We start from the raw sequence: 15,976 nt of genomic DNA, 5'->3' as shown, positions 1-15,976 counted from the left end.
AAAATTGTATTTTGTCTCACTGGGGGCTTTGTTCTATCTCGTGTCCCTTGAGGTCTGAACACCAAGCTTGTGCCAGTGTCTGTCTATTGACTGTTATTGCTTTTCCTGCTCAGTTATTGTTTTATGTTTTGTCTCCCCCCAGGCAGTTCTCAGCTCTATGCTGATGCTACCTTTTGAATTTGCCTTATGTAATGATTTGACCACAGACTAATTTTGTTTTCCATAAACAATAGTCACATATCTTAAAACACATGGAACTGTTGGCGATGTAAATGAAATGCAACAAGTACAGGAGAAAATCACACAGAATGGCTCGGGTTGGAAGGGACCTCAAGGATCATGAATCTCCAACCCCTCTGCCACAGGCAGGAGCACCAACCTCCCTATTTAATACTAGACCAGGCTGCCCAGGGCCCCATCCAATCTGGCCTTGAACACCAGAAAAAGAGAAGGATGAAACCAAAGGATCTGTACTATTGTATTCTGCAAGAACTGGATGTCTGCATTTCAAGTGTAGTCAGCCAGAGTCCAGAACGACTAACTGCTGGTTCTAATTAACTCCTAGATTTTTCTGTATTTACTCAGTTTATTCCCTAGTTAGCATAAAGCTCTTTCCACACTTCTGCTTTTGCAGTCTAGTTTGGGCCTTGAAGTAGTGAGGAATACTAAAGCTCAAAGTAGCATTGTTACAGTTATTCCAGTTCAAAAGCATGAAAAACCTAGATGACAGCTGAATGCTTTAATCCAGGAAACAAAGAAAGCTTACCTTCTCGGTACATTTGAACCTATTTCAGCTTCTGAGATTCTTGCTCTTAGGCTAAAGACACTGCACCTCTCCACAGATTGAAACTCAAAATGTACAGCCAACAGTAAAAAGGTCACAGGGCCAAGGGGAAAAGAAGCAAAAAGCAGTAGGACTGAGGAGGGAGGCTGTCTTTATAAATCAGCTTCTGCACTGTTTTAATGATGTCCAAAATACTTGATATTTCAAAACTGAGACTTTTCTTTGTATCAAATGATCTGCTGGCTTTAAAGTGCTTGTTTGAATTACCTGAATCTCTACCTGATGTGTTGCTGAACTTATTTCTCTTTTGCCACTGTCTTCCCTAATTCTGAAGTTCTGTCATTCTTGTATAGTAGGGTACTAATGCCTCAAAATGAAGAGTTGATGGATGACTTACAGGAAAAACAAAACAAATCACAGGGTGATTTCTGGTTTTAAATCATGTTTGCATGACTTCATCAGGTGCTCAACAGCATATATTACATCAAATCATGGAGTGTTTCCATTGTAGGTAAATTGTGGGAGGTGTGGTGGTATTTAATTCTGAAGCTTTAGCTTTTTCCATTTTTATGTCAGTCTTTCAACTTTGCTTTCAACTTATTTTTAATGCACCAATGTTCATGAATGTTTTCAGTTTAATGCCAGATGAATAGAGAACTACCTGGTGTTTCTGACCAAGGTTGAAACGTTCATGTAATGACCCTGTTGATAAAAACAGGATTATTACTCATAAAGGAGAACCTTGATGTGAGAAGCTTGAAGCAAAATCAAACCTTAGGACTTCTGGCTCTTAAAGAAGGATTGCAGAATGAGAAATACTGCTTTCATGTCTGGCACATTCCCCTTTGTAGCTGAAGCAGATAGTTCGGCAGATTGATAATTGAATTCAATCAATTCAATTCAATCAGCTCTATTACCACAGCGTATTTCATTTCTTCTGGGTATATGTGATAGCATATCTGTTGCTGTTGTTCAGAACAACACCTTTTCATATGTCAGTTTATCTACTCAACTGCTAAGTGTACCGTGCTATTTTGTTGAAGCTTTATATTATTTTTCTACTTATCCTAGATGCTTCTTGATTTTGTTTTCATACTCAATATAAATGTAGCTTGAATGGGGATGACTCTCTTTTCAGCTTGGCTACTGGACTCCTCACTGCTGGGCCTCAGCACCATGTGGAATGCCTCTTCTGCAGCAGTGCTGCTGCCTCTGGCTCCTCTTTGGCCCTTATAGCTGCTTGAAGCTCAGAATGCTTGTCTGTTTGCAGGCTAAGGCTAAGTAAATTTTTTGTGTAACAGGCTTGGTATATCTTTGTTTCTTAGTATGCTGGCAGAATAACTGAATCATCAAATCCCCTTGCATTCAGTTACCTGAATGGATAATTTTCTTATGTCTAATGTTTTAGTAGGTGGGGGTCTGCCAGATTTTCATATTTTTCATACATGTCTCACATTTTCTTTGTTTTTTAATTCAGTTTTGTACCAGAAGACATGCTTTGGAAACACTCGCATTGTTTGTGCTCATGAAATTCTCTGAGCAGGGAAATAAAAGTTTTATAGATGAGAAGTCCTGCTGTTGGCTGAATCCTGCCTAAAGTAGGAGTATCTGCATTGCCCGGCTGGTCTGTGGCAATGGCAGTGTTTACAACAAGCACGGCTACTCCTCTCTTCTTTGAGAGTTAATAGAACAATAGCTGCTCTTGGAACATCATCTTATTGCTAAAGCTTGAGTACTTCTAAAATGGATATATCCAACTGTTAATCATTGCCAGTAGCTGCAATCAAACAAGTTTCTGAAGCTCTGCAAAAAGCAGCTTAGTTTACTTTAGCACCCAATTTGTAAACCAACTTACTTCAGGGTGGAGGTTCCAGGTGAGAATCCATTGTATTCAGATGTCATTAGAGAGCCTTTCTTCCCCTTTTACCTGATAAAGTTTTGATCTAATTAGTCTTGGTCAAATCACTGAAGTCTTTCATGGTTGTTAATAGCATGGAAAGTTTCATTCATCTGAATTACTCTGTTCTTTTTGCTGTCCTTTTCCAAACAATATGTTCAATTGCTTGCTTGTTTGGTGCCTTTATTAATATATGGAACATACTATTGAACTTTACCACTGCTGAATGGCTGCACTCAAAGCAAGGAGACTAACAAGTAAAATGGATTTGAGTTGTATGTAAGTGAATGTTGTAGGAGTAAACCCATAGGTTAATGAAAGAGTTAATGATGCTGGAATGTCTCACTGCTCACAGCTATTAAGAATGTCTGTACTTCATTATTTCCTCACGCTTCATTTTTCCATTTCAAAAAAACAGATGTCTGAGTGTTTCTACCCCTGCAGACCCCAGACACTGTTTACTAAACAGAAACAAATCTGGGTTCTTGGACTGGGGGGTCTGACCGTTAGAGCCATTTGCTGGTGCTCTGTACACAGTTTGTTTCACGTGAAAAACACACGGGCAATGCTGCAAGTGATGGACTGCAAGGCAAAATGAATGGACAAAGGGCAGTGTGTTGTTTTGTTTTGTTCTCTTCCTTTTTTGGCAGTGTCTGAGAAGGGCAGTTAAAAGTGCTGGTATAACTGTGATATTTGGGGAATAAAGTGAGTTACACTGGAAATTCAAAAAGTACTCTTTTGGGTACTCTTGTACTGGACAGAGCTTTATTATCACTTATCTGTCTTCAGCTTGTGAATTAAAACCTCTTTGAGCAGTTATATCAGATCTTTGAAAAAATCTGAACGCTGTCACAAACTGATTAAATTTGATGTAGAGCATTAGTCTGTAATACCTCTTAAAAGGTGGAGAAGTCCCACAAATCCCTGTTCCTCATCCTGCTTTCCCAGCCTCTTTTTTTTTTTTTTTTTTTTAAGTCCATAAATGATCTTCTGCAGTACTGCTACAATGACCAGATGCTTTATGACCAAAAGTGATTTTGAATGTTTGCATATGGGTTTGTGTGTTGATTTGCTTTTTACCCCAATTCTGTTTATTTCTTTGCTTATGTGGGGAATGTGTATATGTCTCTTTTTTGTCTGGGCCACTTTCAGTATCCAGGCTATTTACAGTTTGTTTTTTCAAGTTTTGTGCTGTTTTCCAGAGTTTTAAATTCTGCACTGCTAGTGCTGGTTTCTAAAACAACCAAAAAATATATGTTGAAAATGTTAAATACAAATTTCTTTTCCTGAGGAAGATCATTCACGGCTACTCCTCTCTTCTTTGAGAGTTAATAGAACAATAGCTGCTCTTGGAACATCATCTTATTGCTAAAGCTTGAGTACTTCTAAAATGGATATATCCAACCGTTAGTAAGCTTGAGCTCAGGGGGCACCATTCCATGGAACTAGACTAGTGTGTGCTGTGGCCTACTGAATGTCACATCCTGGGCACTCTGCATTTCTGTTCTGCTGCAGGAGCTCCTCTCTTCTCTCTTTAGAGACTGGTGTACATGGTGTATTCCAAGTGCAACCGTTTATTTGCGTGAATCAGCGTGTTGATTTTAATGAGCTCTATTTACCCAGTAATGAGGTCTTATCCTTCTCATCTTTTGTGTCCTATTTCTCTTCCAAGTGACATGATCTGTGGCTATGTATCTGCCTTCAGAGCCCTAATAAAGAAATGAAATTTAAAACCAAACTAGGGTAATGTGGTAGCTTGCTAGAAATACCACTACTTAATTACTTTTTTCCACTGACTCAAATATTTCTCATTTTTACCTTTTTTTTTTTACCTGTAGTGAGTTGAGTGCTATAAACAAAATTTGAGATAATGTAGACTTTCCTTCAGGGTTTGATTTTGTAACTTGACTCAAGACTCCTCGCCACCCACACTAAAGCTGAGGCCAAGTATTTTATTTGTTTGGACTGAGCTGTTCTCCAGACATTTGTATTTCTCTAATTGTGTCCAGGTGCACAGAACTTTTCCAAAGTTTTTGCTTGCGTAACATTTTTTTTTTTTAATTTTATTGGTTCTTGTCTTGCTATTACACCACAGTAGTCTATAGGCACGTGGGATTAGATTCTTACTCTGCTGGACTGAGTCTATTCTGAGCTATACAGACATAGCTAACTGCCCACTAGACAATGTCAAAGTAAGGAAGTAAATCTAAGTGTAATGCTTGATCTCAGTGTTAGACAGTTTTTGTTAAGTATTTCTAGCTGTCTATAGAAATCAGGAAGAGGCTATTCCCCCCCATAATTAGACATCTTTCTCTCCCATTGCGCAGAGCCCCTCAGGTCTCAAGTGTAAGGACAAAATGGCACAGATTTACTTGTGTGGAGAGGGAAAAAGTTTATTGTATTCTGTTGATTTCACTGAGCTGTTTGGTATCTGAAAGGATATATTTGTCTAGGTGACATTCCCTATTACATGACATGTAACAGCAAAGGAAGATTTATTCTTCTGTACAGACTGCTTTGTAAAATTGAAACCAGAAGAAACTGATCCCCGAATCTCTTGATAATATGGAAAACCATTTTTCTTCTGTAATCTCTGTATTAACACGTATAGCCAATGCGTATTACATGTTTCTCTCTATGTATAGTAGTATTCCAGGTTTCAGTACAGCCTTGCTTATGTGCCTTACCAGGAACTGAGCAATCTGTTCTTGCTGTTCCTTTCTTGGGTCCAAAAGCATCAAGCGAGCTCTCACATTTGATGCCTCAACTTTAAAAATCTAATATGCATCAGAGCAGTAAGTTGTCTCATTTCCTAGGCTCTATAGAGAACTCAGCATCTGCTTTGTGTTATGATTTTTTTTCTCTTGTCCCTCTGAAGGGAAACTTGACTTTTAGCATTACAAAAAAATTTTGTCCACTGTATAGCCTGGCTAATTAGTCACATATTGAAGTCCATGGGTATTTGCCAAACAAGTAGACATTGGGGGTCACAAGCTGGACAGAATGTTCTTGCTAATGTACTTCTAGGAGAAATAATATTTTCCAGCTTCTCTTTTATGACCTTTCAATGTAGGAAGCTGCAAGGGAGCTTCTTGTTTTGTTTTAAATTGAACAGTGAAAAATATTGAAAATTATGTAGAGTCATGGCAAATGTGTTAAATCTACATAGGGCAGACTGTTTCTGAAGGTGCCCTGGTGGTGTATACCTTCTACATTTGTATCATGTTCCTCCAATAGCAAGAATACATGTTTTATAAGTACACGGTAACTGCTAATGGAGCATAGTTATTAATTGAAGCACAAACATTCACTGGTCTGTTTTTTTTCATAGGAGTGGTAAAGACCAAATGCCAGCGCGAGAAAGAAGTAGCTCTTGGAAGTGGAGGCACTTTCTTCCAAAGAGAAATAAGAGTTGGTCAGTTCATTCCCCAGTGTGATGAACATGGGAATTATGTACCCACTCAGTGCCATGGCAGCACTGGATATTGTTGGTGTGTGGATAGAGATGGAAATGAGATTGATGGCACCAGAAGTGGCCCAGGAGTTCGACCACCATGTAAGTGGCTGAAGAGCTTGTTTCTTTTGGGTGTCTCTTCTCCAATGTGCACTGTTTCCCAAACATGGGGCCCCTGAGATGTAGCACTGAATGAAAGCAATGCAGGCTTCTCTTGAATCAGTGACAGTTTGCCTCATGCTGCAGCCCTTCATTTATGAAGGGCTCCATTTATGCTTTTCCTTCAGCCAGGGCATCCAGACAACTCTGATGAGATGGTTTTCTGACTTCTTTCCTACTTTGAAACTGTGAGAGGCCCCTATAAGTTTCTGCCCTCTGGGAACCTCTGAATGTATGATAAATGGCTGCTGCCTCAGGAGATGAAGGATATTCCTTCCAACCTCTTCATCACTTCAACTGCAAAATAAGATAGGCTTTTTTGAACATTTAAAGGAAGGAGCAATTACAGAGCTGAACATGAAAAGATCTATTATGTCAATGGCTTTCTTCTGTCAGCAAAGGCAAAAAAAAAAAAAAAAAAAGTCTTTCTGCATCTGATTAGAGTTGTTAGTGTCTACTTATCAGGCCATTCCCTACAGAAGCCTGTCTGTAATTGTCTTTGTATGTAAGAAGGCGCCTTGTTACACTGCACAAGCTAATTTTGCTGCCATCTGTTTCTTTTTCTATGGACAAGGTCTGAGCACAGCTGCTCCTCCTGTTGGTATTGGGCCCTCTGTTCGACCCGACACGATACCACTGCCTCCAGGAACACATTTGCTTTTTGCCCAAAGTGGGAAAATTGAACATGTTCCATTGGAGGGAAACAACATGAAGAAAAATGGTGCAAAAGCGCTTTTGCATGTTCCGGTAAGTAACCTACTGTAAAAACCAGTGTGTCTTGGAGGAGCTGCAATGCAGATGAAAGTGATTGTTTGTCATCTTGGTGTTTGATAATTTAAGTTTCAAACTCAATTTTTATTTTTTGTTAAGATTTTGGTATCTCAGCACTTTGACACTGAATTTTTGACCTGACTATTTAAAAAAAAAAAGATAACTCAGCTATAGAAAAAAGTCATTTGCTTTTAAAGAGTAGATCATAGGCCAAAAAAATTAATATTTGTGATCTCATATGCCTCCAACAGTTGACTTTATAAATACTCCTAGCCTCACGTTTCCATTGCTGTAAAAATCTGCAAGACCTGCAAGACCTAAAGCTCTTTTTTATTCCTCTCAAATTTTTGTCATACATCTTAATCTATTCCTAGTCTTCAGTCATTTCTCAGCATTTCTTGGCTGCAGATATACAGAAAATCTTTTTCTTGTTTCCTTTTTCATGTGCAGGCCCAGTGGGTGGTAGATATTTTTCCCACACTTCTTACTACTGTCTTGAGAATCTTTTTTCCTTGCAAATGAATCCCTGATGTTCTCCATTACCTGTGAAACACACAAGCTTTCCCCACTTCCAGTTTTGTCACATTCGTGTGGCCTGAAACATGGGATTTGTATTTTCATTCCAGAGTGAGAGTATTTATAATAGTTAGCAAAAGCAGATATCATGGTGGCCTAATAGATGAAATACAGACTAAATTATACAAATTCAGTTCAGTAAATAGTACTGCAAACTGTATTGTGATACTGTACGTAAGGGCAAAACTCAGCTTTTTTCTCTTGTCCAGTGTTCTGCTGCAGTAGTGCTTTAAAGAAAGTGCTTTCATTAGTAGAACTGGAATTATGATGATATAGGCACACAGTTCTGACTCTCTGTCAGCTAGTCTTATTACTTACTTGGTCTAGCTTAGGACTATCTTCAGGAAAGAGCTTTCAAAAGATAACATGCAACTCTTCATTAATACTTTAATTAAACTCTCAGTCTCTGCTATTAGTGTTTCTTTTTTTTTTTTATGTTGTCTTAGTGTTGTGTATTTGGGAAGTGACAGCATGAAGACATTTAGATTGTTCAGTACTCTATAGCATTATTGTAGGCTCAGTAATAAGTCATCTCTGTTCTGGTGCATGTTTTTGGACCAGTTCTCTAAGAAGCTGCTCATCTTTCATTTTCTGTTGAATGAATGAGAATCTTAAGTAGCACAAGCAGCAAAGGAGGTAGACTCAGTATTCCATGATAAATTAGCATTGGAAGGAGCTTACACTCTACACTCGAATCTTCAGACCTATCTTTTTTTGCCCAAAAAATCACTTCCTCCCCTATGAGAATATTCATTCCACCAGCAAGATTTATTTGTGGAGTATTCCCAAAACTGTTATTTAATGAACTTACTTTGCTAATAATTGATACATTTTAAGTAACTTCTGAAATGCAGCCATTGTGGGTGAAGTGATGAATATGCAGGAAGAATAAAGGAGAGAAAGCAGATGAGGAATTATACAGTAAGATGTTAGCAAGAACTTTCTTTGAATGAACATAAGTACTTTTTTTTGGAGTAAGCTCTGTGAATAGTGTCTGTTTGTTAAAAGGAACTTACAATTGGAAGTACTGTTCTAAGCTACTCTACAGTGACTGCCCACACTGTCCTTTTCTCTGCTTGATCTTATTTGCTTGCTGATCAACAGGACAAAGTTATTATTGGAGTTGCTTATGACTGTGTGGACAAGATGGTTTACTGGACAGACATCAGTGGTCCATCAATCAGTAGAGCTAGCCTGCATGGTGGGGAGCCAACGACCATCATCAGAACAGGTGACAGTATCAAGTTCTTCCTCTTCCTGCTTCCTATTTATGGCATTAAAGACATGAATTTAATAATAATTCTCAGGTGTTACTTGAGCTTTAGCATTACAAGTGGCTATTATTTGCATAAATGATACCGCAAAAGCTTTGGTAGCCTAAAATGAAGAAGGATTTATTTCCTGTGTAGTAGCACTTCATTGCAATGCTTATGCTACATTACAGTTTGTGTTACAGTTTTGATGATTCTTTGATGTAGGAAAATCATGGAAGCTTTTCGTCAGGCAGTGGATGTGCAGACAAAGGTGATGCAGTAAGAATTGTGTGGCTGGATTTTTGAAAAGCTTTTCTGAAGTTCTTTGCAAAGAACCTCTGAATAGATTTAAAATGGTCCTCTGCTGAACTAATACTTTGTTATTGGCTGAATAAATGATAAGAACAAGGGTAGCAGCAAATGAGGGGTGTTTATGATGGAATTGAGGTATCAAAAGCCTAGAGCATTTAAAATTTCTTAAAAGGTTAAGAAGGACAGGTTTAGGGAACCAAGTGAATGTGGAGCATGAGGGGAAAAAAAAAACAAACAGCAAAAGTAGCTAGAGGGAGGCACTTTTTACATACTCATTCATGTCCTTGAGATCCCAGAATACTTGTCAAGATATTAGAGTTTCTTGCTTTTGATACTTTCCAGGTATTGGCATTGAAATGTAGGAAATTAAGTTAGCAAAATAAACAACTAGTTCTAAAACTCTATAATAAATTTGCCTTGGTTTTGTTTGGATGAGTTGCATATCTCTACCTGAAGTATGTGCTTCAGAATAGCCAGTTTGTTGGTGCTCCATTTAGACTCTCGGGGCGATGGAGTGATGGGAGCAGCTCGGATTGTGCTTTTGTCCTGGGAAGGGTTAAGGGAAAACTTAAAGCCATTCCTAACCACAACAGTAACTATTTCTGTACAGCTTGATTGTATTTCTGTACAACTTGTTGGCTGAGGAATTTGTAGAACTTGCTTTTAATCCTAACAGTTTTAATTTAAGAGAGACTTTAAGCAATAATGTAAGCATGTGCATGTATAACTACAATGTCAATGGGGAAAGAATTTCCAGGGTCTACCATCTGAGGATCTACTCTTCAAGGATTTTGCCAGGTTGTGCACTTTAAAGAGTGAAGGGAATTGCTATTGCTGAAGATCTTGTATATGTATGAATTGTTCTATCTAATGAGACTGTGTGTGAGTGCCTTGAAAGCCTTGCAGTATATAAAATATTTTATGAATATTTGTGAAGGCTTTCAACTAAATAAGATTATTTTATGTAACTCAAAGTACTTAAAACATGCCACTGCTGCATAGGAACTTTGTGTTTTCATCTGCTACAAAAAATGCTTTATATGTAAAAGTATCTCCTAATTTCCATTGTCTTGTTGTTCACATAGGATGTATTTGGTATTCCTGAAGAGATCTTGAGCAATGTTTCTCTTTACTTCCTGTGTGGAAATGTTAACTGAATCTTTGATAAAGAGTCAGAACAATTTATGGTTGGGTATTCAGTGTTTGAATATCTCTGTGGTACTCAAAACTGAACCTTTAAAATTTCAGTAAATAGGAAAAAGCCTTGCTCTTAGAAAGCTCATGAGAATTTATTATTTTGTTTTGATCTTTGCCTTTTTCCTCTGGAGAGCTGCAGCTGCTTTCTTCAGTTCACACGTATTTTTGTGGAATGCACTTTTTTTGGTTGTTGTTGTTAAAGCTCTTGCAATCCAAGTTGAATTGCTCTGCAGAAACATGTTTTATTGTGGAGCCCCATCCAGTTCCCAGCTATTCCTGCAGCTGTATTGCCTGTGGATGCTTTCTGAGCTCTGCAGCTGTGGGGGCAGGTCAGGAAGGAGAGCTTCCATCTTTGTTGTAATTGCTTAAATTATATTAGTTGTGTGTCTATACAAGCCTGTCTATTTCCAAGGAGCAGAGCCTGTGACTGTACCAGCCTTGATGGCAATGCAGCAGGGGCACGTCTTTGTCACTAATGCCTTTTCTTCACAGGGACCATTTGTGTTGCACACAGTTTAATGGCTGTCAGTAAATACACTTGAAAATTAATAGAAAATTAGCCACATTCTTTTGTTGCAGGACATTTAAGTGATGTGTAGACCCGCATTTGAAAAATTTCTTGACAGCTGGCTGGTATGAAGGGTCACTGCCTGTTTTGGGAGCGACCACATGCAATTCTACTTCTTTTGAAACTGAAATCAGGCTAGAAGTGATTTGTAATGGCTTTGGCCTCACAGCATCCCACACAGCCTTCGCACTCCTTTTCAGTGAATGTTGAATGTGCAAATGTTGAAAAGTGTAGAAGCAGCTTTTCCACAGTGGCTGAATTAAACCTTGAAGAACTTTATATTTATTTTGCATCTTTCATGTCAGTTAGAAATTACTAATGCTAAAGCAGAAAGGATGTTATCTGTTATTTCCTGTTGCTTTTGGAACAACTAAGCATCCAAGACAAATAGTGCACATACAGTACTAAAATACGTTCCAAAAAGGATTGCTGTGCAAAAACAAAGAACAGGATCTAAATTCCATCAGTTAACTAATAGCATTATCTCTAGTGCTTTGGAGCATACTTTCTGTATTGCTTTGGCTAAGCTTATTAAAAATCCAGTTTTCAAATGAGTGCCATGTATGCCACCTACCAAAGAAGGGGGAATATTAAACACTATAAAATCATTCTAGTTTCTGACTTGCTAAGGAGGTTAGAGTAGGATCCTCGTAGTCTCTATTTCCCTGCTTTCAACATTTTTTTTCTTTCCTTTCTTCCTCAAGACAAGTTTACTTGCAGACTCGGCGTGCATGCTGGTTTGGTTCTTGTATTTATCATTCAGTAAAACAGTTAGCCCAGTAAAATGTATAATATCAAGCATAAGTGAGTATCTTAACTTTCTGAGCTATCTGTGCTGTAGCTCCATCTGCAACATAGGTGAAATCCAAGGCTTATATGAAGGATGTGTTCCCAAGGAGGGAAATGTGCTAAGAGAGGCCTGGGGAAAAAGCTATTAAGCTTTTCCAACTGATGTGGCTTTTGTTGTCTGCAACCAGAAAACTGGGGAAAAAAAATCTCTTAAGAGTTGTGAATGCTTATCAGGTGCATGTTGCTAAGAAATGTGATGTCTATGAATACTTTTCTCTATTCTCTTGCAGACCTGGGAAGCCCTGAAGGGATAGCTCTAGATCATCTAGGTCGCAACATCTTCTGGACTGACTCTCAACTTGATAGAATAGAAGTGGCTAGAGTGGATGGGCGCCAGCGTCGCATCCTTTTTGACACTGGCCTGGTGAACCCCCGTGCGATTGTTGTGGATCCTGTGAGAGGGTATGGACACCTTTTGAAAGTACACATGCAAAGCTTGGCTTCTGAGAGGGGTTAAGTCAATTCTTACTCTCAGAAAGAGCATTCAAGGCCAAACCAACCACTACTAACAAATGGCCATTAATAATAAACTGTCAGTGAATTAATGGCCCTCTCTGAAGTTCTCCCCTAACCATCAACTGATCAATTCCACTGTATACTGCCTGATGTGCTGGAAAGAAAAACAGGATTTTGAATGAATCCCACAGATGGGTGCCAAATGTTGCTGTTTCTGCTGCTTAGCCTGTGTAGACATGATGGGTGGTGGAAGGAGTGCTGTGGATGTGCATTTTAAACAGTCCACAGAACTGCTGAAATAGAATTGTTTTTACCTGGCATCTAGCACATAACCTAAACAAAGCATGGAAAGCATTTCTTCTTGTGTGTGATTGTTTTCTTCTTATTAATAGAAGTACAACATTCAGTATGTCTTCATGATGTTTTGTCACTTCAATATTCAAGGGCAGTGGTGCTTCTTACTAATGTAGCTGCTACTTTGGCAATGTAGTGTTATTTTTATCCTTACTATTGTTTTTTCCTTGATTACAAAATTTGAGATCAGTCAGTCTTTATTTTTACCTTTTTCTTCCTTTTAAGAAACCTGTACTGGACTGACTGGAACAGAGAAGCTCCTAAAATTGAAACCTCATACATGGATGGCACAAACAGAAGAATTCTTGTGAAAGATGATCTGGGATTGCCAAACGGGCTGACATTTGATCCTTATTCCTCAATGTTATGTTGGGTAGATGCAGGTAAATAGGTGTTGAAGTCTATCTTCATAATACTAGCATATTAAGCACATCCAATTAGTATTTATAGCTCTTTGGTCTAGAACTTGGATTTCATGCCTTGATTTTTTGTTTTAGTAATCTCAGTTCATTTGTTCATACTGCCTCTGTTGGATTCTGTGTAAGCTGAAATATTTTAGTCATGAGCAAAAAGCTGTCTAGAGATACAGCAGGTATCCCCTCCATGGTATCCCCTCCATTCAAGGCCAGGCTGGATGGGGCTTTGAGCAACCTGGTCTCTTGGGAGGTGTCCCTGCCTCTAGCAGGGATGATCTTAAAGGTCCCTTCCAACCCAAACCATTTTATGATGCTGTGATCAAGAGATGAATTCTGCCATTGACTCATTGATTATGCTTAAAGACAAAAAGTATTCTTCTAATTCTCATATAAACTTTCTTTTTCCATCTTGCTGTCTTTCTCACTGTAGACTGCCAGAGATCTCTTCCTGTGGAGGTGCTTTTATACTTCAAGACACCTTTCAAGTTAATGATAAGCTAAAAAAGATCATCCTCTGTTTTTCACTGTAAGAAACTTTCTCTAGCCTTTAATCATTTCTCCCTCTGCTAACTTTCTTTTTTTTTCCCCGTCTTTTATTCTCAAATTTGTCTCTTCTCCTTTTTCTCCTAATTTTGAAACCCACTAGTTAACAAAATTCTACAGGTGTTCCCATTTGCTAGCAGTGTTCCTGAGATGTGTAGCAGACTTAAAACTAAGCCTTTTTACACCTTATTTGCCTATACCTATAAGTTAGGTATTTTTCCTGCAGTCTTGCCTTGGTTGCCCAAGCCAACAATTATTTTGCAAACATGTTTACCTAGCTCAATTTAAAAAGTGCCTTCCAGAGGAGGTAGAACTGGATAGGGGTTGAAGCATCCCTCCAGAATGAAGGAGACCTTCTGTCAGCTTCTACTTCAGCCTGAGGATGCTGGTTTCTGTACCTGGAGTTTCAACTTGTGAGCAGTGGACATTTGTGCTTCTGTAAGTTAGGTGCTGTGCTGATTACATTAGCACTAAAGTGTTCTGCCTTCCACTCTTTGACACGTTTGGAGATTTGGAATGGGAAGGCCTTTGGCTGAGCAGCAGACTGAAGGACATCCAGAAAATATTAGTCTGTTTGTGCTTGCATGTTTATGCTTATCCTTTCTTCCTTGTGAGAGCTCTTGGTCTTCCATTTGAAGAAATGGAATTGTTTCACTTCACCCAGGTACCAAGAGACTGGAATGCATGAACCCTAATCAGCTTGGTCGACGCAAGATTGTTGAAGGAATTCAGTATCCTTTTGGTGTTACAAGCTATGGGAAGAATTTGTACTACACAGACTGGAGAAGGTATGTTATCTGCTAAAGAAATTATGGAATGTGTTATTCTGTTCTTCTGCCTGGTAGGAAGTGAAGCTTATACCGCATTTCTCATGTCTGACATATCACACATTCCTCCATTCCTCTTCTTTTTTTTTTTTTTCTTCTTTTTTTTTCTTTCTATTTCTGGCAATAGCTGTTGCAGGACAGAATGATTCTGTAGAGCTGACCTATTGATGTTGCCACTTAATTGAATTTTCTTCTTAGCATAGTGATTTGTCCTCTAAAAAAATACTTACAACACTAAGCATTTCTGGGAAATGAGTGGGAGTTAACATGTTTCCCTTAAGGCTTTAGTTGCTGCATTGTAGAGGGCAGAAGTTAGTCACTCAAGACTTTTTATGCTGGATATTATGTTGAATACTTAACCAGAAATAAGAGGACATTTTTACCGTCTTGATGACACTTCCTTTGTTGCAAGTAAACTAAAACATTGAAATGCAATTGAGACTTTGAAGTTTAGTATGTATTTACAGAAAAAATATCCAGTTCATGTATTTTTAACTGTCTTTCCTGGATGTAGTTATGTGGGCTCTATCTACAAACTCGTATCCAAACGATTCTGTCACTTGCAGCAGGAAGAATTATTAGTGAATTTAAGGATTCCCAGGCTAGAATCTAACAGCTGGGAAATGCTATTCTGGATAAATGGGAATCTGTTGAAGTTGTGTCAGTTACTGCCCTTTGGTTCCTAGGAAAGAAAAAATGCTTTTGACAGTGTTCCTTCCAATATGAGGCTCCACCTGGAATACATTGTAATCAGTATGTGTAATAGCTGTATTGCCTATGTCACAGAAAATATGGGACTGCAGAATATGTAATGCATCAAAACCACTAACAGATGTGTTCCTGTAGAGGGATGTGTGTTTGGAAGTACCTCCAAAATTATTAAGTTGGCTCCCTGCTACTGAATCTCATTGCTGCCTAGGATGAGGGCTGCAATATTTGTGTTTGAGTTGTCCAAGGCCTGAGGTCTTGGGGGATTTTTCTTCAGACATCACTCTCTAATAGTGAAAAAAGAAGCAATTCGAGACTTCTTCCTTCTTTTGTTTTGTTTGTTTTGTCTTGTACTCCTATATTAATCTCACTTCTGTATATTCTCTCTTGTATTTGTCAGGGATGCTGTTGTAGCTGTGGATCGCATGGTTTCAGTAGAAAATGATAACTTCCAACCTCACAAGCGCTCTCGTCTCTATGGAATCACCACAGCTTTTGCTCAGTGCCCAGGAGGTAATACAGATGATCCTCAAGTTTTTCTAGCTGTGCAGCATCTTAGCACATGAACGAACCTAGCCCTGCAGTGAAAGCTGTTACTGCCACCCAATGTAGGTGGTTAGTGAAGGTTTGCTTAGATTTCAGTCTTCAGAGAAATTGATAATGTCAATTTTTTTATAGTTGCCATATCCAGTCATAATAGGCAGAGGAGTCTTGTTCTATCGTTAGACATGGCTAAAGCTGCTGTCTTGTCAGTGTCTAAATTGAATCCTATACTTGTGGCTAGGGCCTTATTTACTCATTTTTTATTTCAAACTATAGAAAAAATGGTCTTCCAGATTTCCTTAATGAGAT

At 38.5% G+C, this 15,976-nt stretch overlaps 1 protein-coding gene across 3 annotated transcripts in view; it reads left to right on the top strand.

Moving 5' to 3' along the window:
- The window catches only part of NID1 (nidogen 1), a 53,132-nt gene that overhangs the window by 34,292 nt on the left and 2,864 nt on the right, over positions 1-15,976 (top strand). For all 3 annotated transcript variants that reach the window (XM_048938370.1, XM_048938371.1, XM_048938369.1), the window contains exons 13-19: positions 6,013-6,237; positions 6,869-7,041; positions 8,746-8,872; positions 12,051-12,222; positions 12,856-13,013; positions 14,254-14,377; positions 15,525-15,637. In XM_048938370.1, coding sequence (XP_048794327.1) covers positions 6,013-6,237; positions 6,869-7,041; positions 8,746-8,872; positions 12,051-12,222; positions 12,856-13,013; positions 14,254-14,377; positions 15,525-15,637 — 1,092 coding nt within the window. The remainder of the gene's footprint in view (positions 1-6,012; positions 6,238-6,868; positions 7,042-8,745; positions 8,873-12,050; positions 12,223-12,855; positions 13,014-14,253; positions 14,378-15,524; positions 15,638-15,976) is intronic.

The sequence above is a fragment of the Lagopus muta genome, chromosome 2, assembly GCF_023343835.1.
Source record: "Lagopus muta isolate bLagMut1 chromosome 2, bLagMut1 primary, whole genome shotgun sequence".
Lineage (NCBI taxonomy): Eukaryota > Metazoa > Chordata > Aves > Galliformes > Phasianidae > Lagopus > Lagopus muta.
The sequence above is the reverse complement of the archived record's forward strand: the minus strand, read 5'-3'. Positions and strand labels throughout refer to the sequence as shown.